Here is a 25446-nt window from a genome sequence, read left to right as displayed (position 1 = left end):
CCCTTTTGCAATACTAAGAGCTTGGGTGGTAAAATACATTGTGTTATCTCAATGATTACATTGCAGGCTATGCAGATATCTAGCTTCAAGACTGCTGTGAAACTACAAGTCTCACAATGTCCTAGGGGGTAAATAGCAAGCGCTAATTATAGTGATGTTTGTATGTACTGAGAAAATAAGCAAAATAAACACATATTATAACAAAAACACTTTGCATAAAACAAATATGTTTGCAGCTTTTTTTTAGAACTTGTAGGAAATAGTGCAGTTTAGCAATGCACAAAGTTCAGAGTATGTTGGTGGCACAGTGTAAACTGTGCACTGTCCCTGTCTTTACCCTAACCAACGATGGTCTTCTCTCTTTAGCCGGGCGCTGTATGAGACGGCGTGCAGTGGCCGCGGCCCTCAGCGATGACGTCACCGGCTGTACGGAGCGTGGCGGTGTTCAATTGCCAAGTTAGCAGTCTCTCCCAGTCGCTTTGGTTTTTCCTACGCGTTTCACACCACAGCGGGCGCTTAATCATGGATAGAACGATCTTTACACATAGTCCTTATTTATAGTGTCCAGTACTTTCTCATTCGTCCACAGCTGGAACCGGAAGTGGATATAAAGGCGGGAAAAAATCGGGAAAAAATAATTTAATCATTAAAAAATTAATTTTAAAACTTAACAACAATTCAGTTGTTTTTATTGGATAATTCATAATCTCTATGTTTAATTTGGTAAATGTTCTCAGTTTCTAGTTAATTCTATGTGACTTGAAGGTATTGATGTATATTTATGAGGTGTTAGAGGTCAATATCTATATTTAATCCTTGTGGTTCCAGTGTGTTCATCTTGTATATCCACTTTGTTTCTTGTTTTTTTAATGCTGTTACAATATCACCGTTTAGCCAGTTTGGGTTCACTTTTTGGATACCTATAAATTTTAGACCTTTTGGATTTTTGTTATGGAATTTTAAAAAAAAATGTGCTGACACACTGTGGAACTTCAGGCCCTCCTGATGTTGTAGAGATGTTCTGATATCCTTATTTTTAACTTCCTTTTGGTTTGTCCGATGTATTGTTTCCCGCAAGGGCATTCAAGTAAGCATATTACTCCCACTGTATTGCAGGATACCATTTCTTTAATCCTATGTTGTTTGTTATTCTGGTTTGAAGAAAATATTTCTGTACATTGTGTACTTGTTTTCTGATTTTTGCACCTTTTGCATTCTAGGCAGTAGTGGAATCCCTTTGTGGTATTTCTTTTTGGTTCTTATTCTTTGATGTAACTTTTGGTTAATTCTTTCTTGAGATTATGTGCTTTTCTGTAGATTACTTTTGGATGCTTGGATAGTTCTGGTTTTAGTGCTTCATCTAGCTGTAGTATGTGCCAATGAGTTTGTAAGATTTTCTTAATTTCCTTGAAATTACTTGTGTATTGTGTTATGAAGCTGACTCCTGGTTGTTGTTCATTCTGTTTCTCTTTGTATTGTAGCATATCTACACGTTGAAGTTCAGAGATTTTGTCAATTTCCTTCTCTAAGAATGCTTCATTGTAGCCTTTCTCTAAAAAGTTTTGTTTCATTTTATTACTTTGCATGGTGTATACTTCATCATCTGTGCAGTTTCGTTTGAGTCATCTGAACTGCCCTCGTGGTATATTCTTAATCCATTTTCAGTGATGATTACTTGAAACTGACAAGGCATTGTTTCCATTAACTTCCTTTGTGTGTGTTCTAGTTTTTAGAGTGTGGTTTTCAATGTATACTTCAAGGTCAAGGAAGATAATTAATTCTTTACTCTGGGTTGTAGTGAATTCTAGATTCAAATCGTTGTTATTCATGTATACTTTGAAATCTTCTAAAAGTTCTTCAGGACCTTCCCATATGAAGAGAAGTTCATCTATGTACCTTCTCCAACAAACGATATGTTGCCTGTATTATTGTTATTGTTCCAGATGTGGGACTCCTCCCACCAAGCCACGAAGAGGTTAGCGTAGCTTGGTGCGAAGGAAGTCCCCATCGCAGTTCCTTGTTTCTGGATGTAGAAGTCTTCAGTGTACCAAAAGTAGTTATTTCTGAGTATGAAGCCTATGCTGTCCATAATAAAGTTTATCTGTTCATTTTTTATGTCTGTTCCAGTTGATAGAAAAAAGTGTGTTGCTTCGCTTCCTTTATTGTGGTTTATGCAGGTGTATAATGACTTAACGTCACTTGTGCACAGTATGTACGTATCCTTCCAATTTAGCTCTTGTAATATTTGTAATACATTTGTTGTGTCCTTTAGATTACTTTTCTGGGTTGAGACAAGGGGTTGTAAGAAGAAGTCTATGTACTTCGAAAGATAATAATCTTCAATAATCGGTCTCCCCGGAGGTTTCGTCAGATGTTTGTGAACTTTTGGGAGATGATAAAATGTGGGAATGTTCAGATGAACTTGATATATGAGCTCCAATTCTTTTGAGGATAAAATTCCCATTTTGCGACCTTCCTCCAGATGTTCTTTAAGCCGTTGTTGTAGTTCTTCTGTTGGATCTTTTTCCAATTTTTCATATGTGGTGCTGTCTGACAACAATCTCACTGCGTCTAGATTGTATTGTTGTTCATCCTGTATCGGCAGGTTTTATGACAATTGAAGTATCCTTTTTGAGAACATCTAGGGCTTTTTTCTCCTTTTCTGTAAGATTTTATTTAATTTTCCCCTTATCCAGTAATCTCTTTATGTCATCTTCTACTAATCTTTGAAAAGTGGTAATGTGCTGGTAAAAAGGTGGATTTGGGTTTGAAGTTAGAATGATGATATTCTGATGTATGACTGGTCATCTCTCGTGTCAATGGATCCTCGTGTAAAAAATTTTAATACATAACTTTCTCACAAACATTTAGGTATCAATGTATAGATTAAATTTGTTTATGTTGGTTTGAGGTGCAAATTTTAAACCTTTTCCCAATACCATCACTTCTTTTTTAGTTAGAGATCGGGAGCTTAAATTGAATATTGATGGTTTGTTCTTTTGATCTTCTTTTAGTCTATTTATTTTCTGTTTTCTTTTCCCCCTCAAGTTCCCCTTAGGCGTTTGGGGAGTAGTTCCTTCTTTTATTTTGTGTGGAGTTTTGATGGTCCGGTGGTCTTCTGCACCTTTGGTTCACTTCTAAAACATTTTCTTCCTCATCTGTTTCATAATCCTCCAAGAAGCTCCTTTTTTGTGATTTCTTTCTGAAAATTTCAGATCCTTTATATGAAGTCTCAATTGTGTTGATGAGCGTTTTATAACTATGATTTTCTTCTCTCACAATGTCCTGCCAACCACAGTCCACTGCAGGCCATACCCCAGAAATAGGCAGTTTTTAGACCCCCAATTGTTATACAGATACAATTCCCAGCATATCCTGAAAAGACTTCTACCTGTATACTGACGGTGTCATGCGATCGCTTACTGTATGATCCTAAGCAGTTGTATTGCAGCAGTAATTGTGCAGGTGTTTTATTATTTGACGTACAAGGGGTTAACATCGCTTTATTCATTGGCAAATACAGGGGAAATAGACTGCAGGGTGAGCGGATGCTTCCCCAGCTGAAAATCGGTACCTATGCCAGTTCAAATGACGCAGGCATACTCACTGCACCGTCAGTGAAGTACCTGTTCCAGGCAACTCAAGAGGCACCCAGCTAAAAAAAACAAAAAAAATTGAATAAAACTGCATATCAGGTGTGTGGAGCTGGAGCAATTTACAGGCTCAGATGGGGACCACTGCTTTGAAGTCGGATATCTCCGGTTCCCCAGTGACGATTTTCAAAATTCTGGTACCCCTGGGAAAAAAGGGACCCTCAGCTATCAGCCTAGGGCCCTTATACTCCTGGGGCCCTTGGGCAACTGCCCATTGAGCCCATATGAAAAGACAGCCCTGCTTGTTCTTAACTAACACTGTCTAAAATGACATGTAGAATACTTAAGTGTCCTGTAAATGCACAGCGCTGATGAGACAGGCGGCTTTACAGAGGAGACAGAGCCCTGCAGTCCCGGAGATCAGCCCAGCTACTTGTGAAGATGGCACCAAAATATCTGTCAGGGAGTGGGGGAGAGTGAAATGCAGCTCTAGGGCGGGAACACCACAGTAGATGGCGCCCGGAGCTAGGGGAGGTGCTACAGGTCAGCGCCTTATCACCTATGCTGGGCCTCACCACCGGGTACTGTGGAGCCTATGTAAAATGGATTTTAGTAAATCTGACCTGTGCTCCCTGCCCTGGTAGATATAGTGTGGTCCCTGTGCAGTACAGTGTCCACGCTGCTGCTTATAGTGGGGTCCCTGTGCAGTACAGTGTCCACGCCAGTGGCGTGGTCCGTCTCCTGGGACCATGATTTACCAGTGGATCCCACCTGGGGGACCCTCTTACCTCCTCCCTGATGTGCAGCCACGAGAGCGTCAGCAGTGGTGTGCCTGATGACCGGTGCTCTTCCACTGCAAGTACCCAGGAACCCAGCCGCGGGAGTATGCAGCGCTGCTGGGGAGGTGATGGAGCCGCAGCACAGAATGTCAGAATGACAAACAGTACTGCGGCACTTGAAGTCTTCTTAAAAAGGTATTTTCAGGGCTGCCTAGCGCAGCCCCACCTGTTAGTGACCTGCTCTGCAGGCACCAACTTACAAACTGAGCTCCAGTACCTAGAGGTGGGGTTATAGAGGAGGCAGTGCAATGCATCCTGGGAACAGTCATAGCTTTAGCCTGTTGGTGCCTCGGATCAAGATCCAACTCTACACCCCCGATGTATTCCCTGTGGAATCCCAGTACACCCCGCTGCAGAAAGTCTAGTTATGGCTCTGATGCGACCAGATAAACAGTGCTTGCAGCTGCAGGGAAGATAAACTTTCTGCTGCTGCTGTTCTCAGAGGGACCTTCCCGCTGCTTTCCTGCACCCTCCCCCAGTGTTTGCCGTGCTGTCGATCACTGCTGATCGGTCAGCACAGCAGGACCCTCCACCTAGTGGTTGCAGACAATAGCAGCCGCTGCGGAAGTGTTAATGCACATTGCAATAGATTGGAGTATGGAACAAAAAAAGTGTTTGTAAAATTTGAACATATTCAGTGTGTCGGCTACATGGATATCTTGACAGGGATGTGCAGTCAGGGGAGGCAGTGCCTCCCCTGTCATTAATGATTAAAATAATACAAAGAAGATACATAAGACACATATTCTGTGTCATATGTATCCTCTTTATATTATTCTAATCATTTTAGTTCATGTAATAAGTTTGGGAGGCACTGATAGCCAGTGCCTCCCGTTGACAGTGGGAACGGACACAAAGCAGGGGGGCGGGCCAAGCGCTGGGCTGTAAAAGCCCATTACAAAAAGAGGGGAATGTGGCACTTATACAAGTGCCTCGCTGGCAGGGAAAGCACGCCCCTGTTAGCGAGACACATGTGATTGGACAGCGGATCCAGTGCTGGATCCGCTGGTCCAATCACACAGATGCGGCCAGACACATCAATTACTGTTGCAGCTGTGGCAGCGCTGGGAAGCCCAGGAGTGCATGCGGCGCCGACATCATGAAGAGCGGCTCCCCCCTCCCTGCCTCCTTACTCACAGTGCAGACTGCAGCACTGTCCTTCCTGTTGCTGCCGGGCCGGCACCTGTCACATTTAACACAGGCAGACCTGGAAGACACAGTGCAGCAGCAGCGGAACATGAAGGAGGGGGAGAGCGGAAGACAGTGCACCAGCAGCGGAACATGGAGGATGGGGGAGAGCGGAAGACAGTGCAGCAGCAGCGGAACGGCAGATGTCTACTGTCACACTAGTGTGTGCCATGTCCCCCCTCCCAGCTAAAGTGTGTGCCATGTCCCCCCCCTCCTAGCTAAAGTGTGTCATGTCCCCCCTCACCCCTTCCTTACTAAAGTGTGTGCCATGTCCCCCCCTCCTAGCTAAAGTGTGTACCATGTCCCCTCTCCTAGCTAAAGTGTGTGCCATGTCCCCCCTCACCCTCCTAGCTAAAGTGTGTGCCATGTCCCCCCTCCTAGCTAAAGTGTGTGCCATGTCTCCCCCTCCTAGCTAAAGTGTGTCATGTTCCTCCTCCCCCTCCTTGCTAAATAGTGTTGACCTGTCCCCCCCTCCTAGCTAAAGTGTGTGCGATGTCCCCCCCTCCTAGCTAAAGTGTGTGCAATGTCCCCCCCTTCTAGCTAAAGTGTGTGTCATGTTCCTCCTCCCCCTCCTTGCTAAATAGTGTTGCCATGTCCCCCCCTCCCCCTCTTAGCTAAAGTGTGTGCCATGTCCCCCCTCCCCCTCCTGACTAAAGTATGTACCATGTCCCCCCCTCCCCTTCCTAGCTGAAGTGTGTGTATGCCATGTCTCCCCACTCCTAGCTAAAGTGTGTACCATGTCCCCCCCTAGATAAAGTGTGTACCATGCCCCCCCCCCTCCTAGCTAATGTGTGTGCCATGTCCACCCCTCCTAGCTAAAGTGTGTCATGTCCCCCCTCCCCTTCCTAGCTGAAGTGTGTGTATGCCATGTCTCCCCCCTCCTAGCTACAGTGTGTACCATGTCCCCCCCCCTCCTAGCTAACGTGTGTGCCATGTCCCCCCCTCCTAGCTAAAGTGTGTCATGTCCCTCCTCCCCTTTCTAACTAAAGTATGTACCATGTCCCCCCTCCCCTTCCTAGCTGAAGTGTGTGTCTGCCATGTCCCCTCCTCCAAGCTGAAGTGTGTGTATGCCATGTCTCCCCCCTACCCTCCAAGGTAAAGTGTGTGTGTGTCTCCTCTTGTACCGTCCCAGGCCCCAGTATGTGTCACTGTATCCCTTTCAGGCCCCTGTGTGTATATCACCATGTCCCCCCAAGACAGTGACAGCTCGACGGCCATTTGAGTGGAGTGGCGGGACAGAGGACTGATATGGAAGGAGACCCTCAGGCACATAAAGATGGGATCCAGACCCAGCCCACAGTCAAGAGCTTTGCCGGTGGTGAGCGGAAACCACACTATCCGTTCCGAGTCCTGTCCCGCACAATCACTGATAGAGACCCACGTGTGACAGACTACTGCCTCTTCCGGAAGAAGTGAGGAGGCACTGCCCATATCTGGTAAGTGACGGCTGGGGGGATTTAGAGCATTTGTTTATTCTAATCTATTTTTTAGGCTCCTGTCCTCACCCTCCCTGTAACTCCCTCTTCAGTACCACTGCCCTTACCCTCCCTGTAACTCCCTCTTCAGTACCACTGCCCTTACCCTCCCTGTAACTCCCTCTTCAGTACCACTGCCCTTACCCTCCCTGTAACTCCCTCTTCAGTACCACTGCCCTTACCCTCCCTGTAACTCCCTCTTCAGTACCACTGCCCTTACTCTCCCTGTAACTCCCTCTTCAGTACCACTGCCCTTACCCTCCCTGTAGCTCCCTCTTCAGTACCACTGTCCTTACCCTCCCTGTTACTCGCCCCTCATGATCCCTCTAACTCCCTGTCAGCGTCCCTACCCTCACTCTTCCTGTAACACAGAGTCAGCGTCCATGCACTCACTTTCCCTATAACACCCCATGATCGTCCATGCCCGCACTCTCCCTGTAACTCCCTCTCAGCATCCCTACCCTCACTTGCCCTCTAACTCCCCCTCAGCATCCCTGCCCTCACCCTCCCTGTATGTCTCCCTCAGCGTCCCTGCCCTCACCCTCCCTGTATCTCCCCCTCAGCGTCCCTGCCCTCACCCTCCCTGTATCTCCCCCTCAGCATCCCTGCCCTCAGCCTCCTTGTGACTCAAAGTAGTGGGAGTAAGAAAGGGAAAGAGGGGAGGGAAATAGATGGGGAAAGGGGAGCTGAGAGAGAGGAGTAAAAAGAGAGAAGAAAAAATATCCTCTGGCAGAGCTGGGGATAATAGCTTAAAAAAATCAACAGGCAATGCTGTACATAAGTATAAGGGACACTGCTATGTTGCATAATATGAATCATGGGGACTACATACAGTGTAATGTGAATAAGATTGTGCTACAGTGTGGCGTAATTTGAATTGAAGGTACTGTTCTCAGGTGCTATTGTGTCCATGCCCCTTCCTTGTGAAACCACACCCCTCTTTTGTGATGCATGCAGTTCCTTTATGAGTTAAGGGAGGGCGGCAAACACCCTTGCACCAACCCTGAGCGGCGCCTACACAGGGCACATCAAAAGTGAAAGAGGGGGCAGATGTATGTGTGTGTGTGTGTGTGTGTGTGTGTGTGTGTGTGTGTGTGTGTGTGTGTGTGTGTGTGTGTGTGTGTGTGTGTGTACCTCCCCAGCCAAAGACCTCACCGCCCGTCACTGTATCTTGATGGTCATGTCTGGTTGAGACACTTGATTAAAGCTAAAAAAAGAATTCATAGAACACTTGTCATTGAAGAAGTTTATTTGCAATAATAATTTAAACCTTTATGAGCCTTTATCTGAAGGTTCACGGGTAGAGATGTATTGATGTGACATATTTTTACATAAGATACAAAATTTGGGTTAGAAATATATCACAAAATCCCATAGAAAAACAGATTTGCAGGTGTTAAAATGTGTTATCAGTCCAAATATTTACATTATATACAATTTCATGTTTTATTTTGCATAACCTGATACACCCACCAGCATTCATACCGTACACAGAAAGTGGATATATTCATGTTGAAAGTGAAGAAACTATTCAACAAGATGATGATACAAGATGCTTTGTAACAAATCTCGGAGTTCTTGACAGTCCGCAATAAGTTCCACAACGGCTTATGTAGTGACAAAAAGTGGGAGCGTTATATCCAACAAATTAGGAGTTTTCTGGAAAATGTGAATTATAACAAGTTCATTCTAGACTTTAAAATGTCTCTTTTTAATAGATTCCTGTAGTATAAATTTTAGGTATTTAAATGAAGACTACAGACTGGTTTATCTATTGACACAAGTATGAAAAGTTATAGTCTGAGCTAAATTATACGAACACCAGTTTTATCTTTTGTAGAAATCCATGGACGATCCAATATTTCCATACAGAGTTAAGGCAGCTGATTTATCTGTATTACCATTTATATATCTATATATATGTTACATATCAAAATCTCCATCGTATGCCAAGGTTAGAGGCTTTTGCTGAGGAAGCTTGCTTTTCTGTCCTTGTGGCTTTCTGCTGCAAGGGGAAATTGAAACATAAAATAAGTACCTAATATACGTTGTTTAGGTTACTGGGTTAAAACCTGACTTAATATAGTTACTGCCCCTCATACCCTTTGGATTTCAGAAAGGATGAGGGGCAAATTGGGGGGAGACATGATGATGATGCAATGCTGCAACTCGTATCATCAACAACAAAAATCTGTACTTACTCCTCCTGTGGTCTCTCCACATGCTTCAATACAGTGAATGACTGTCAGCAGTCTGATTGGTGAATAGCTCCAGCCAAGCGCCAATCAGTATGCTAACAGCCATTCATGGTCTGGCTGGAGGCTAGGAAGCAGATAGAGAATGCTGCCTGGCTGTTCTGATTGCGTGTAATTCACAATAAAAGCGGATAGTCAGCATTCTCTATCTGTCTGCCATGAAGCTCCAGAGGCACCAGCCCACCCCTGCTCAAATGCCCCTAAAATTGTGGGGTTCTGGGCATCTGCATGGTGTGCCTGTACGTTAAGATGACCACGAGGCAATTTTAGCAAATCACTTCAAATCAATGCAAGGCCTTCATAACACTACTGTGTAACACTACGGTGGTGGCCTAATCTCCTGAGGCTGTGTTACTGTGCTTGCCAGTGTGTTTGTAACTCTGTATCTGTGTAACTCTGGGTGTGTTTGTATCTGTATATACCTGTAATCCTTGTGTGTGGGACCGCGCGCGCGCGTGTGTGTGTGTGTGTGCGCGCGTGCGGTACTACCCTCAGTATTCCATAAGTGTGTGTGTGGGCCATCACTTGACTATACAGGGTGCATGAATTGACTTGGGAGAGGCAAGAATTACATTTAGAGCTTGAAGTGATCAGATGTAGGAAACATTTCATCTGGATTGAGGGTCATGAATTGATCTTAGGGGTGCGAGAACTGGTCTGGGAAATGGTTAAAAATTAATGATGAGGCAGTGGCCCACCTACAGTATGTGATCAAAGTATGGCTACTGTGTCTACAAGTCAAGAGATCCCTGCACACTGAGACACATCCCCTGATCATTTTGAATGTAAGATACGTTCATTGGCATATTTATAATGGGTGTAGGGTACGTGGGGGGCTCACACCCATATAACTATACTTACCTATTAGGAGCAGGAATCACTGTAAAAATGGCGTGGTGACTGTTTTTCCAGAGACTGTGCACACACAGTAGAGAAGTTTTGGTGTGCACTTATATTCGCATGTACAGTATTTAAAAATAAAGAATAATGAAACTTCCGTAGCTTGTAATGCTGTGTTTATATAGCAAGATGCTATATTAATATGTACACTGTAAACATAGAATTTCTGACAGTTTACAGAATTACTTAACTGGAGGCGTTTGAAGAGAGGACGGGGCTGGCTGAAGTGTACTGTCTGTGTGCAGGCTTGTCAGCACAGTGTAGACCAGTAGTTCCAAACCTCGGTCTTCAAGTACCCTCAACAGTTCATGTTTTCCAGGTCTCCTCACAGGACTGCAAGTGAAATTATTTGCTCCACCTGTGGGTCTTTTAAAATGTGTCAGTGAGTAATGAATACACCTGTTCAACTGCTAGGTGGCCTGGAAAACATGAACTGTTGGGGGGTACTTGAGGATCGAGTTTGGGAACCACTGGTGTAGATTCATTCTCAGGTTTCTGGGAACTTAGGGGGGAGATATACCAAGATTTACTGTGGAGTGATAAAGTGGAGAGAGATAAAGTACCAGCCAATCAGTTCCTAACTGTCGTGTTAGACTTAAGAGGGCCACACACTTGTCTGATATGGCCACTTTTCACCCGATTCCGACGGATCGGGCTGAGAAATTGGGTCAAAAGTGGCCAAATCGATCTGATGCACGTCCGACCATCGTCTCGGGTAACGGAATCGCATGCGATATGTTACATACAAAAGGGCCACATGCGATCCTGCCGCCCAAGAAGCTCCTGGGCAGCTCAAGGGGCTTCGGCTGCGATTTTTCCCGCAGGAGAAATTGTAGTAATGTACAGGGGCCTTTAGTTTGAAAAATGATTGTTATAAGTAAGTTGATTGGTTGGTGCTTTATCTCTTTCCACTTTATCACTCTCCAAGACTTAGTACATCTGCCGTAATGTGCCTGTGCCATGTTCCTGGTGATTTCTGTAACACCAGCGTCGGACTCTGGAGAAGTAAGTAGAATTTTGGGTGCAGAATGTGTGGTGAGAACACCCCTTGGCCAGGGGCTTGTGTGCCTCGCACACCCTGCATCTATTAGAGATAAACCCATGTCCTAAAACTAACATATAGTGTAAATTGCTTTATATAAAAACTGCTAACATCACAAATATACATGTGTATAAGTTCTGATACCTTGTTGGAACTTAAGATATCTCACATGGGAGATGTACTAAGCCTTGGATAGTGATAAAATGGAGAGAGATAAAGTACCAGCTGGATGTGATATAGAAGATCTACACTATCTAGACAGAAGGTCATTAGGCCGACTCCATATGGTCAACATGCATTAGGTTGACAGGGTCAAAATGTTGACATGTAAAAGGTAGACAGTTGGTAAAGGTTAACAGATGCAAAAAAATTGACTGTTTCAAAAGGTCGACATGAAATGGTTGATTCAAAAAAGGTCGACAGAAGTTGTTGGTTTTTTTTGGGTGTCCTTTTGTATGTTTAACATATCTTACTGGAAACGTGTACCCTCGTGGGCTCGCTTCTCTCATAACGCTTTGGCAAGGTGGCTCACTGTGCATGCCACAGGTTACCATTCCCAACCACAGTCCACGTGTATAGTAAATTAAGCAGTTGGAAAAAATGCAAAAAACTTGTGTCGATCATTTGTGTGTCAACCTTGGACATGCCGAAATTTCCACCATAGTGACCTTTGGTTCATGTCGACCTTTGTCAACCTTTTGACAACTTTGACCTTGTTTACCTGTCAACCTAATGCATGTCGACCATATGAGATTGACCTATTGGGGGATATTCAATTGTTTCATAAGTCAGTTACCATGTGCACTGCCCCCCCTGCAGTGCACATGGTTTTGCCCAATTGCTAACAAACTTGCTGCTGCGATCAACTCAGAATGACCCCCATTGCTTTCTGGTATTAGACATTTTCTGCCTTATAGAAACAGGCAAGTTTGATCTAAGGCAGAGGTTCTGTGTTTGGAAACGTAAGATATCATCAACCTTTTATATAAGCTGTGTCCCAACAACTAATAAATTAGCTATTAGTATTGTTATATTTGGCAAGTTCACAAATACAGTACTATGGGGCAGATGTATTAACCTGGAGACGGCATAAGGAAGTGATAAACCAGTGATATGTGCAAGGTGATAAAGGCAACAGCCAATCATATCCTAACTGTTAATTTACATATTAGAGCTGATTGGCTGATGCCTTTATCACCTTGCACATATCACTGGTTTATCACTTCCTTATGCCGTCTCCAGGTTAATACATCTGCCCCATTATGTTGTATATATTAACAGTAATAATTATTGACAACGTAAATACTGTTTATAAATTGAGATGAAGGATATTTCCTGTGACACAGCAATGATTCATTTTGGTATTATAGGGTAAATACTTACCAGACGAGGTAAGAAATGATGATGAGGAAAACCAGGATGAGAAAACTTCCCACACATACCACATAGACCCAAAGACTCACACGTCCATCTGCAAACAATACACAAAGAAACTGTAGAAACTGTACAGTATGTGTACGGGATGTAGTTATGTGACCGCCGGTCACATTACCTCTCGCTACATTCCACACCCTCAAGATCCTGACAGTCGGCATGCCGACTAGCAGGGACTATTCCCACTCGTTGGTGTCCACGACACCCATAGAGTGGGAATAGAACCTGTGGTGTCCGCAGCGAGCCCGCAAGAGGCTTTCTGCACTCACCCCCTCCGCCGGCATTCCGGATCCGGGATCCAGCGGTTGGGATGCTGACCGCCGGGATACCCAGCGCCGGTAACGCGATACACACCCATGGGGGTCATTCCGAGTTGTTCGCTCGTTGACGATTTTCGCTGTGCCGCGATTTGTTGCTAACTGCGCATGGTACGCAGAGCGCATGCGCTAAGTTATTTAACACAAAACTTAGTAGATTTGCTGGTGTTCGATCGACGCTTTTTAGTCGCACTGCTGGTCGGTGAATGATTGACAGGAAAGGGGCGTTTCTGGGTGGTAACTGAGCTTTTTCCGGGAGTGTGCTAAAAAACGCAGGCGTGTCAGGGAAAAACGCGGGAGTGTCTGGAGAAACGGGGGAGTGGCTGGCCGAACGCAGGGCGTGTTTGTGACGTCAAACCAGGAACTAAACGGACTGAGCTGATCGCAATCTGTGAGTAGGTCTGGAGCTACTCAGAAACTGCAAAGAATTATTTAGTAGCAGTTCTGCTAATCTTTCGTTCGCAATTCTGCTAAGCTAAGATACACTCCCAGAGGGCGGCGGCCTAGCGTGTGCAATGCTGCTAAAAGCAGCTAGCGAGCGAACAACTCGGAATGAGGGCCCATGTGCACTATAAGGTTCATCCAGCCAGAAATGGGAGTTTTACCATTGCCTTACATCATATCTTTTACTTTTAACATGATTGATTGGGAAATACATGCAGCATTTATGTAACATTAATGATTACATTGTAAAGCAGGGACATTATTAGTCTTTGTACAGTAACATTTCCTTGTTCCTTAAAGCAAACAATCCATTTTGTTGCTTGCCTGTTCATTGCTGCTCCCCTATGCAGACCAACAATGAACAGCAAATACCTCCCGACCTTCCCACCCTACAGCAGGGACTCACTGTACACCCATGGAAGAGATGGTGGGACAAAGGGCCTGACTGCTAATACTAATGCATTTGCAACTACGAGTTTGTGTGAGCCGCCTGGATTTGTATTGAGACGCTGACTGGCGGCTTTGAAAATCCCAGCGGCTGTGTACAAAGATGCAGCCCTGGCCTCAGAACAGTCCATTATAGAAGTTCTGACAATCCCTAAGGTCGCTCAGCATGGCCGCAGGAAGTGAGATATCAGAGACATTGCAGCTGTGTATAGGATCTCAGTCACAGCCTCAAACATGCCTCCTAAACACGCCTGCGTTTTTATGTCGGCTGTTGGTGTTCCGCTGCCGATCTCCTGAGTGGTGTTGGCAATGGCATCCTGAACACTGAGATGGTGAATGTATCCCCCAGCACACCCAGATTTCTGAAAACTGGAGTACTCTAGGCATGCTTCAGAAATGGACACAGTAGCACAGCTGTGCTAAAATATGCTAATGACACCACAGGAGGTGTCTTATGCCTCTTGTCAGCTTCCTTGATCCACTGCAGTGTCTGAAGATGCAGCTTTAGAACATCTGCATGAACATCAGCCTTCCGAGTAACCCTGAGGTCTCTCAGGATGGCCGGTGTTTTCACGCTGCTCGGGCCAGTGAAGATGCATCCAAGGACACAAACACTGGCCTCGGCATGCCTAGAGTACGGGTGTTGGACCCGTATCCTGGGATGTTGGCCCCAACCCAAACAAGTGCAACCGCCGCTGCAGACTAAGATCTGCATATGCACAACATAGATCAAGCACAGGCGTAGTTCTGAAAATATCGGAGATGTAAGCAGCCATCATATTTGCGTGCATCTCTGACACTGGCCTTATATTAGTACTAGTCTCCGAGAGCCAGTCTTCTCAATTACTAAACAATATTTTTTTTTATGTTTACTGTACATTGAAACTGCAAAATAGTAAATATATGATTGGCTGTTCCTACAACTACTCTCTTGTTTAAGTTTTCACATGTTTAATATATACTTGCTGCTAAATCCCCAGGGCCACTACTCTCTGCTTATCCTCCCTGACCTCTCTGCGGCATTTAACAATGCGGACCACCCTCTCCTCCTGCAAATCCTTTACTCCCTTGTAAGGATGGCCATCGACCATCGATGATTCCAAATCATCGATGGTTTAAGGCCAACGTCGAATGGTTTTGCCATCGATGGGAGAGAACCAGATGGTTTCCCTCCATCGATGGCTTAGCTTAAACAAATTTTTAAATTTTTTTTTTACAAGATGCCAGGACACGGAGCATAGCTCTGCCCCCGACATCCGCTAAGCCCCACCTCTGGGCTGTGATTGGCCCGGAGGTCATTCATAGGAATAACAGGGATGGCCATCGCTGAGTGAAACCATCGATGATCCCCCATAGCATAGTTAGTGACCATGGATGGTCACTCACAGTTTCACCATCAATGGCAACCATCGATGGCGAACACACCGATGGCCATCCCTACTCCCTTGGTCTGCGAGATACTGCCCTCTCCTGGCTCTCCTCCTGCAAATTCTTTACTCCCTTGGTCTGTGTGATATTGCCCTCTCCTGGCTGTCCTCCTACCTTTCTGACCATTCCTTCTCTGAATCTCTCATGCCTCCACCCCCTTACACACACACACACACACACACACACACACTTCCTCTACCAGTAGGTGTCCCCCAATGTTCTGTTCTTGGGCCTCTCCTTTTCTCTCTCTACACATCTTCTTTAGGTGAGCTCATTAGCTCTGTTGACTTACAGTATCATCTCTACGCTGATGATACTCAAATCTACCTTTCCTCTCCTGACCTTTCACCTGCTCTCCTCACTCTTATCTTCAATACAATAACCTCATCTCCCATAATTTCATTATCTATTGATGGCACTACTATTTCCTCTAGTCCCCAAGTGCGCAGTCTTGGAGTAATCCTTGACTCCTTCCTCTCCTTCAAACCACACATTAAGTACCTCTCAAAAACCTGTCATTTCAATCTCAAAAACATTTCCAGGATCAGACCCTTTCTCACCCGGGATGCTCACTGGTCATCTCCAGATTGGACTACTGTAATCTCCTCCTTTCTGGCTTCCCTGACATATGCACTCTCCGCTCCAATCTATCCTCGATGCTGTTGCCCATCTCATCTTCCTCACCAAAACATACTACATCCATCTCCCCTTTCTTACGAGCCCTTCACTGGCTCCCCTTCCCATTCAGAATCCAATTCAAGCTTCTCGCACTCACCTTCAACCACTCTTCTCCTTCTTACATCTCAGACCTCATCTCTCTCTACACTCCCACCTGTCTTGTTCGCTCTACTAATGCATGCCGCCTCTCCTGCCAACTGATTACCTCCTCCCACTTCTGCCTACAAGATTTTGCACGTGCTGCACTGCTGCTCCGTATTTCTGAATTCTCTACCTCTCCCTATCTGACTTTCCACTTTTCTACAAAACTTCAAACGGGCTGTCAAAACATACTACTTCCCCAAACCCAACCAACTGTCCTCATACCCCTCTTGTCCATGCTCACGGTCTACCCAATCTGTATTACCCCAGTCTGTTAGCCCTTCACCTGTTAGATTGTAAGCTTGCAAGAGCAGGGCCTTCTCCCCTCATGTGCCTTTCCTTGTCTTACTTACATCTTATACTCAATACTCCCTTTGGTGGCACCTAACACCTGATTTTCTGTATATACCTTGTACTTGTCCTATATTGTTTCAAACTGCTTTTTCTTGTTTTGCTCCTTTGTTTATGTACTCTGTAATGGGTGCTGCGGATCCCTTGGGGCACCATATAAATAAAAGATAATAATAATATACTTGCCTTGGTCAAATAGCTGAATCGACCAGTTAAATATCTGCGGGAGTTTGGAGTTGATACTAGGTTTACTTTTTTCAATGAAAGTTTTCACGTCGGCTTTCTTAGATTCAGGGCCCGGAACTTTCAAACAATAGTCAAGGACGCCGCTAGATCTCATTATTTGTGTGTATCCTTCATGGCAACCACAGATTCCACTCTGGAAGAAACATGACCAAGCTGAGAATTACCAGGAGCCGCTCTGTGCAGAAAGTAACTGATATTTTTTGTAAAAAATAACCAAATCATTGCTATAATAACATACTGCAATACATAATACTCTCCTACAACACACTGATGTTTGGACATTTCCCTGCCAGGCCTCACTTATGGGCCCTACATATTTGGCGTTGTTTCCAATTTGGACTGCAGGGACGCGTATCGTTCATCATTGGTGCATTGCACACTGAGCATTATGAACAATTTATTGTTCATTACTGAATAGGATCGTTCATATCGCTCATACACATCGACAAGTGTGTAGGACCCATTAGAGGTTATTTTCCCACTGTCCAGGAACCTCTCTACACTTGCATCAAAATATTTATGTGCAGAAGAAAGAGTATAAAGTCTATAGGATCCTACAAATTAGTGTCTTCTCTGCGTTGTCTCTAGTCTGAGACTTATTATTTAGGGGAACTACCTACGGGTTTTTTTATGATTTTTTATTTATCAAAATGGCTACCATTATTGTTCTTACTTTTTGGGCTCTTGCGTATTGTTCTTATGGTTCAGCTCTAGTATTTTACCGATCTTTTACAGTGTCTTGGCGAATGAAAATGATGTGAAGTACAGAATGATTTATTGTAACATTAATTGTATTTTTTTAATTGGATGTGAGAAAAGATTTTGTATTCATCTGAGAGTTGTATTAATTTACAAGATATTAAAGTAATTTAATAAGATAGCTAAAATGGAAATATTTAAATTAAGTTAATATCCTAGCTTAGTTTATGCCTGTTTTTATTTAATACATTATTTATTAATTATTATTTTGTATTATTATTATTATTACATAGTAACATAGTTTTTGATGTTGAAAAAAGACAATTTGTCATCGAGATCACTAATTTTAACTTTGTTTAACCGTTATGTCAATTCCTCTTATTTATTTATTTTTAATTATTTTTAACATTTTATTACTATAGTGCATGATTTACCCATCATAACCCTGTATATTCTTATCCATTAGGAATTTATTTAGCCCATTCTTAAAAGTAATTACAGAGTCCGCCATTACTACTTTCTCAGGCAGGCAATTCCAAGTACCTTTGAAAAAGCTGCCTGGAGCAGCGAAACATGTTAGGTTGAGACCTGTGTGGACATTTGCTGACCAACACCATCACCATACCATCATCTACAGTCTGGACCTTGCTATCTGCTACATCCGTGAACCAGGACTCCTACAGGCATTGCCATTGCCCATTACAAACTACAGGAGAATCCCACTTATTGGAACACGGAGTTCCGAAAGATCTGTGAACCAGGACCCCAACAATTGTTGCCGTTGCCATACGGACTTGTATTCCAAGGGAGCCCTCTTTAAACGGAACACAGACTCGGTAATCACATCCAATTGGATGAATAACTCCATTTCTGGTCCCTATTTATGACTGTTTATATATTGGTTGATATTATCCTGATGAGTGTTATATATTTTTGGTATCAGCAATAATAGAAATTCAAGTCCACCTGAAGTCAATATTGAGACATATTTCAGATTATTTATTTATTAAATTGTATAATTTTTGCATTTTAAATTTTTAAACCATTAAATAATATATATTTTTTTGGAATATATTGTGTCAATTAGCGCTGTATACCCCCCCTTTTTTCCTTCCTTGTTATCAAAGGGTTTGACTACCCCTAATTAATCAGCTGCTAGGAGAAGCATACTCATCACAGCGCCTGTATATATACTTGCTATATATAACCCTCAATTCCAAGTACGTATTGTCCTTACTGTAAAGAAACCTTTCCGCCTCTATGTGCGAAATCTCTTCTCCTGTAACCTAAGCTGGTGTCCATGTGTCCTCTGTGGTGATCTTACCAAAAACAAATCCACCACTAACTCTGTGTGTTGACCACTTATATATTTGTAAATGTTAATCATGTCCCCTCTTAATCTCCTTTTTTCTAATGTAAACATGCCTAGCCTATCCAACCTTTCCAGGTATTCTAGCATCTACATCCCCTTATTCAATTTGGTCACCTGTCTTTGAACCTTTTCTAGTTACAGGATATACTTTTTGTAGTATGGTGCCCATAGTTGTACACAGTATTAGAGATGTGGCCTCACCAATGATTTATACAATGGGAGTATAACACTCTCATCCCTTGCATCAAGTCCCCGTTTTATACATGCTAATACCTTGCTTGACTTTTTTGCTGCCTTCCTCCTTTGGGTACTACTGCTAAGTTTGTTATTTATGTGAACAGCTAAATCCTTTTCAATTACAGAATCCCATAGTTTCTCCCCATTTAGTATGTAGGTAGTATTTCTGTTCTTGCTACCAAAGTGCATTACCTTACATTTGTCTATGTTGAACGGCATTCTCCATTTTGCTGCCCATGTTTCCAATCTAAATAAGTCATAGAGACTTCGCATCCCCCCTCCGAATTTATAACCTTACACAGTTTGGTACCATCTGCAAAAATTGACACTGTACTCTCTAGACCTACTTCTAGATCATTTATGAAAATATTAAACAATAGTGGTCCAAGTACAGAACCTTGTGGGACACCACTTAGTACTTCAGTCCAATTCGAAAACGTTCCATTTACCACCACTCGCTGCTCCCTTTTATCCAAACAATTTCTAACCCAAGTGCATATTGTGCTCCCTAGCCCAAGTTCTCTTAATTTGTATATAAGTCTCATGTGAGGTACTGTATCGAAAGCTTTGGCAAAGTCTAAAAGAGTACGTCCACCTCTTTACCTTGATCTAGGTTTGCACTAACCATTTCATAAAAGCCTATTAAGTTAGTTTGACATGATCTATCCTTCACAGATCCGTGTTGGTTCCTATTAATAACCTTATTGGTTTTGAGGAACTCCTATATTCTATCCCTTAAAATACTTTCCAGTACGTACCCCACTATAGATGTAAGACTTACTGGTCTCTAATTACCCGGTTCAGATTTACTTCCCTTCTTAAATATCGGCACTACTTCTGCTATACGCCAGTCTTTGGGGACCATGCCTGATGTGAGTAATTGAAAATCAAGTATAGGGGTCTTGCTAATTCGGAGTGCAGCTCCATGAGAACCCTTGGTTGAATTCCGTCAGGACCAGGTGACTTATTGATCTGGTTTCTTTTTAATCCATCACTGACTACTTCCTCACTTATATAAGCATAAAGTAGTGGGACATTATCATTGCTGAGGTTATGCGTCAATCCCGCCATCTGGTCCTCTCTTGTAAATACTGATGAGAAAAACTTGTTTAATTTTGCCACTATGTCATTGTCATCTTTGATTAGGACACCCAAATTGTCTTTTAAAGGGCCTATACTCTCTTTCTTTAATATTTTGCTGTTGATGTATTTAAAAACTTATTGGGGTTTAATTTACTTTCCTTTACTATTAGCTTTTCCGTTTCTATTTTCTGATTTCTTTTTTGCATATTTTGTTACAATACTTATAGTACTGGAATGACTCTTCCTTCCTGTCCGATTTATACTTTTTTGAAAGCTCACCTCTTTTTGGCCATTAGTTTCTTAATCTTTTTGTTAAGCCACATTGGTTTGGAATTATTACTCCTTCGTTTGCTGCCCATGGGAATGAATTTACAAGTATAACTAGTGAGCAACGTTTTTAACACATCCCATTTCTCTGTAGTATTCTTTCCTTGAAACAAAATTTCCCAGTCAATGTCACTATAAGTATCTTTTTCAGTCTCTTTCCCCTGCATGCAATTTCTACACATAAAGTCTCCACAGTATTTACGGTCCCATCGTGAATGTTTTCCTTTATATTAGGTTTTAATAAAGGCTTTACATAAAGACATACCCCTCCACACCTTTTATTTAATCTGTCTCTCCTGAACAGCATATAACTCTCTAGATTAACTGTCCAATCATGAGATTCATCCTGCCAAGTTTCATTAATACCTATTATATCATACTGTTTGTTTGCTGCATAATATTATTACTGCCCAAGATGCGGCAGTAAGAAGCCTGCCCCCGCTACACACACAGGGGACCCCAGTATACCAGTGGTGAAGATGCCGACTCCAGTGGTGACAGTGCAGGGTTTCCCCTTCAGAGCAGAGATGAGGTCCCCCGGCCCAGCTGCGGCGCAGATGTGGCATCTGGAGGGGGTGATGTTGCAGACGATACAACTGCATGGGAGCCAGGGTCGGCCCCCAACCAATCAGAAAGGTGGCGGGGAGCCTCCCAGAGGCACTGGAGGGGCTGCCGTACTGGTGCCCTGGTAAAGTGGAGACGCAGAAGCCACCAGTCAGCACTCCTACTCTCTAATGCATGATCCATTGTGAACAAGACGGATGAGCTGTCCTTGCTCATGAGCGACGCTAGATCGGGCATTGCTGGGTCATCTATCCTCTGCTTCACTGAAACATGGCTGGATGACCAAATTGCTGACTCCTCAGTGTCCCTGCCGGGCTTTAGCCTATTCAGGGCCAAACGTGACAAGGAGCGCACCGGTAAATCCGAAGGTGGTGGTATCTGCTGCTACATAAATGAAGGGTGGTGCACCAACGTCACTAACCTATGCAAATCATGCAGCCCACAACTGGAGACGCTTATCATCAACTGTAAGCCGTTCTACTCACCCCGGGAATTTGCCTCAATAGTCTTGGTAGGAGTGTATATTCCCACCCAAGCAAGAGCAGACGAAGCCCTACACCAGCTGGCTATCAGGATAACGGACGCAGAACTCAAATATCTTGACTCACCGCTCATAGTACTGGGTGACTTCAACAACACAAACCTGAGCCAGGAGCTACCGAAGTTTAAGCAACCAGTCAAATGCCCCACCAGGGAAGGATGCACCCTGGACCACTGTTACACCACCATCAAGGCTGCCTACCGGTCTATCCCCCGTGCAGCCCTGGGCCGTTCTGACCACTGCCTAGTTCACCTCCTCCCAACCTACACCCAGAAGCTGAGACAGACAAAGCCTGTGGTTAGGTCTGTAAAAAGCTGGACAAGCGAAGCAAAGTTAGAGCTCCAGGCCTGTCTTGACTGCACAGATTGGAGGGTCTTTGAAGCTTTTTCTACTAACCTAGATGAACTGGCTGATGTAGTGATATCCAACATCAGCTTTTGCGAGGACATGTGTGTGCCAACCAAAACATCTTGCACCTTTAACAACAACAAGCCGTGGTTTAGCGCCCAGCTCAGAAAACTCCGTCGGGCGAATGAGGAGGCCTACAGGAGAGACAGGGATCAGTACAAACTGACCAGAAACTCCCTGTCACGTGAAATTAGTCAGGCAAAAAGGCAGTTCTCCAATAAACTGACAAACAACCTCTCAACCAACGACCCTGCGTCAGTGTGGAGAAGCATGCAGGCCATGACTAGTTACAAGAAAACCCCAAACCCCACTGTCATACAGCAAAATCTGGTAGACGAGCTGAATAACTTCTATTGTAGATTCAAGAAGGAAGTCCCCAGTCTCAGATCTACCCCGGATGTGAGCACAGCACCCCCCCTGTGCGGCTCTCAGGGTAGACTCAGGAGAGATAGAAGTAATATAAAAAAAAACCCAGGAAAGCCACAGACCAGACGGCGTGTCGTCATCTGCCGTGAAGACTTGCACTGTCAAGCTTGCCCCCATCTTTACCAGGATCTTCAACACCTCGCTGGAGACGTGTAAGGTTCCCTCCAGCTTTAAACGATCAACAATTATCCCGGTTCCCAAGAACTCAACCGTTAAAGATCTGAATGACTACAGGTCCTTTGCACTTACATCTGTGGTCATGAAAGCGTTCGAGCGGCTGGTGCTTAACCACCTGAGAGAAGTGACTAACTCTCAAATGGACCCCCTGCAGTTCGCCTACCGTGCTAACAGGAGCATCGAGGATGCAGTTAACTTGTGGCTGCACTACATCCTACAGCACCTGGACTGCCCAGGTACTTATGCGAGGGTCCTATTCGTGGACTTCAGCTCAGCATTCAACACAATCGTCCCATGTATCCTGCAGCCGAAACTACTCTCCTTAGGTGTTCCTGCACCAACATGCTCCTGGAGCGTAGATTTCCTGACAACAAGGAGACAGGTGGTGAAAGCAGGGAAGCTTTCATCTGACGTGTGCTCAATCAGCACAGGGGCCCCCAAGGATGTGTCCTCTCCCCCCTGCTCTTCTCTCTATACACCAATGACTGTACCTCGGCCGAGCAATCGATAAAAATCATAAAATTCGCTGACGACACCACCATCATTGGTCTAATCGAGGACGGGGATGAGTCTGCATACAGACGCAAGGTTGACCAGCTAACACAGTGGTGCGGCAAGAATAACCTGGACCTAAACCCCCTCAAAACAGTAGAGATGGTAGTGGACTTCAGAAGGAAACCTGCTGTCTTGCCCCCACTCGTGATTGCCGACCGCGTGGTGTCGTGGGTCGACTCCTTTAAATTCCTAGGGTCAAAAATATCCCATGACCTTAAATGGGACCAAACACAAGCGCCATCGCCAGGAAGGCGCAACAGCGAATGTTCTTCCTAAGGCAACTCAAGAAATTCAATATCCTGCAGAATTTGCTGCATATCTTCTACACAGCCATCGTAGGGTCTGTCCTATGCTCATCGATCACAGTCTGGTATGGAGCTGCCAGAGAGTGTGAAAGACGAAGGCTACAGAGGGTGGTGAGGACAGCTGAGAAGATTGTCGAGATCGATCTCCCCACTTTTCAAGACCTATACCTGTCCAGAGTCAAAAAGCGTGCTGGGAAAATTCTGGCAGACAAGCAACACCCTGGCCACAACCTGTTTGAAATGCTCCCATCAGGCAGGCGTTACAGGTCCATTCCCGCCAGGACGACCAGAACCACTAAAAGCTTCTTCCCACTAGCTGTTCATCTACTAAAGGATGTCTAAAAGGTCTGGTGCTATGTACTGAGATGCAATTTTACACAGTATTCTCATAGTAAAGCATGTTATGTATGTATGTATGTATGTATGTATACATGTATGTTATGTATCACGTTTGTATCTCCCCTTTATGTTGTTATTTGTCGATGCATTGTAAGCGCAAACAATTCCAGTATACGTGAGTATACCTGGCCAATAAAGCTGATTCTGATAATAATAATTATTATTATTTATGTATTATTATTATTATTATTATTATTATTATTGCAAGTTTGTTTTCTGTTCTCTTAAAGATATTTTCAAATGCTCAAAAATCATTACATCATTATATGAAGTAAAGTCTTTTGTAATAAAAAAAATTACAATGACTACAAAGAGTCATACTGTGACTTGCATAAACTTGTCATAATGAGTCATTTATGAATACATTCAATTAAAGCCATTATTAAATGTATACCATATTGTACTTCTAATGGAAAGAGAAGAATATGCTTCCTTTTATTTCTTAGATTTCAGTGCCCGAGCCTTGACCATAATTGACCATACAGATGTAGAGGAAACAAAATTCTTAATATCTATGCGGGAATTATGACAATATTGATTTTATAGATGTGCCTGTATCTAAAATACTAAATGATAGATCAATGGCGTAACTAGACATTTTAGCGCTGTGTGCAAGAAACAGCATCGTTTCCCCCGTTTACCACAACCAAATATAAAACAGGGCCAATGCGCACTGCAGGTGTGCGCCAAAAATATAGGAGCTGGGCTTCATGGTAAAGGGGCGTGGCCACATAGCTCCCTTTTACACAGTACGGCAGGCAGAGATCCCTTTTACACATTATGGCAGGTAGAGTCCCCTATTACACATTAGGCAGGTAAAAAGAGTCCCCCTTTTACACAGTACGGCACGTAGTGTTCCGCCTTTTACACAGTACGGCAGAGCAGGCAGAGTCCCCCTTTTTGACACATTAGGTAGCAGAGTCAGGGAGAGAGGGGGGTGGTGTGTGTGTGTGTGTCTTTGTTCGTTTGTTTTATCACCTGTACAGACGCTCTGCCATCCAGCTGCAGCGGCTCTCACAGATCTCATGACCACTGACAGCGTCGGCTCACTTACGGGACCTGTACCGCTCCCTCTCCATTGCAGGTGTGCACAGCCGGAATTAGCAGAGGCAGCGGCTCTCACAGGCATCATGACCACTGACAGGGCACTTACGAGACCTGTACCGCTCCCTCTCCATTGCAGGTGCGCACAGTGGTATTAGCAGAGGCAGCGGCGGCTCACATCCAGGAGCTGCCTGCTGTAGTGCTCACACTCCCTCTACATTACAGAGGTGGCGGCTCTCACAGGCTGCATTACCGCACGAGGCTGTGTCACACCAAATGCCGCCTGCTTTCTGGACCTTACAGAGGCATCGGCGGGATACAAGCGCAAGTGGAAAGCGGAACTCCACTACTACCTCACGAAATATAATGGCCATAGGTGGGGGTGTGCTGCCAGATGTTGCACCTCCACTGCAGTTGCGCTGTGGGCAAGGCACCATCGGCACACACCTAGTTACATCCCTGTGATAGATCAATATAAGCTGTGGGTTGCCAATTAAATAACTATTGTTAACTATTTCCTTATACAGTATG

The 25446-nt window shown here is 44.2% G+C and overlaps 1 protein-coding gene across 5 annotated transcripts in view; it reads right to left on the bottom strand.

Moving 5' to 3' along the window:
- Positions 1-8326: 8326 nt before the first annotated feature.
- THSD7B (thrombospondin type 1 domain containing 7B) overlaps positions 8327-25446 on the bottom strand; it is a 1210507-nt gene continuing 1193387 nt past the window's right edge. For all 5 annotated transcript variants that reach the window (XM_063933719.1, XM_063933721.1, XM_063933718.1 and 2 more), the window contains 3 exons: positions 16719-16911; positions 12676-12763; positions 8327-9100 (listed from right to left, as the gene is read on the bottom strand). In XM_063933719.1, coding sequence (XP_063789789.1) covers positions 9019-9100; positions 12676-12763; positions 16719-16911 — 363 coding nt within the window. In that variant the 3' untranslated portion in view covers positions 8327-9018. The remainder of the gene's footprint in view (positions 9101-12675; positions 12764-16718; positions 16912-25446) is intronic.

Source organism: Pseudophryne corroboree, chromosome 7 (assembly GCF_028390025.1).
Source record: "Pseudophryne corroboree isolate aPseCor3 chromosome 7, aPseCor3.hap2, whole genome shotgun sequence".
Classification (NCBI taxonomy): domain Eukaryota; kingdom Metazoa; phylum Chordata; class Amphibia; order Anura; family Myobatrachidae; genus Pseudophryne; species Pseudophryne corroboree.
Note: the sequence above shows the minus strand (reverse complement) of the source record. Positions and strands in the feature narration are given on the sequence as shown.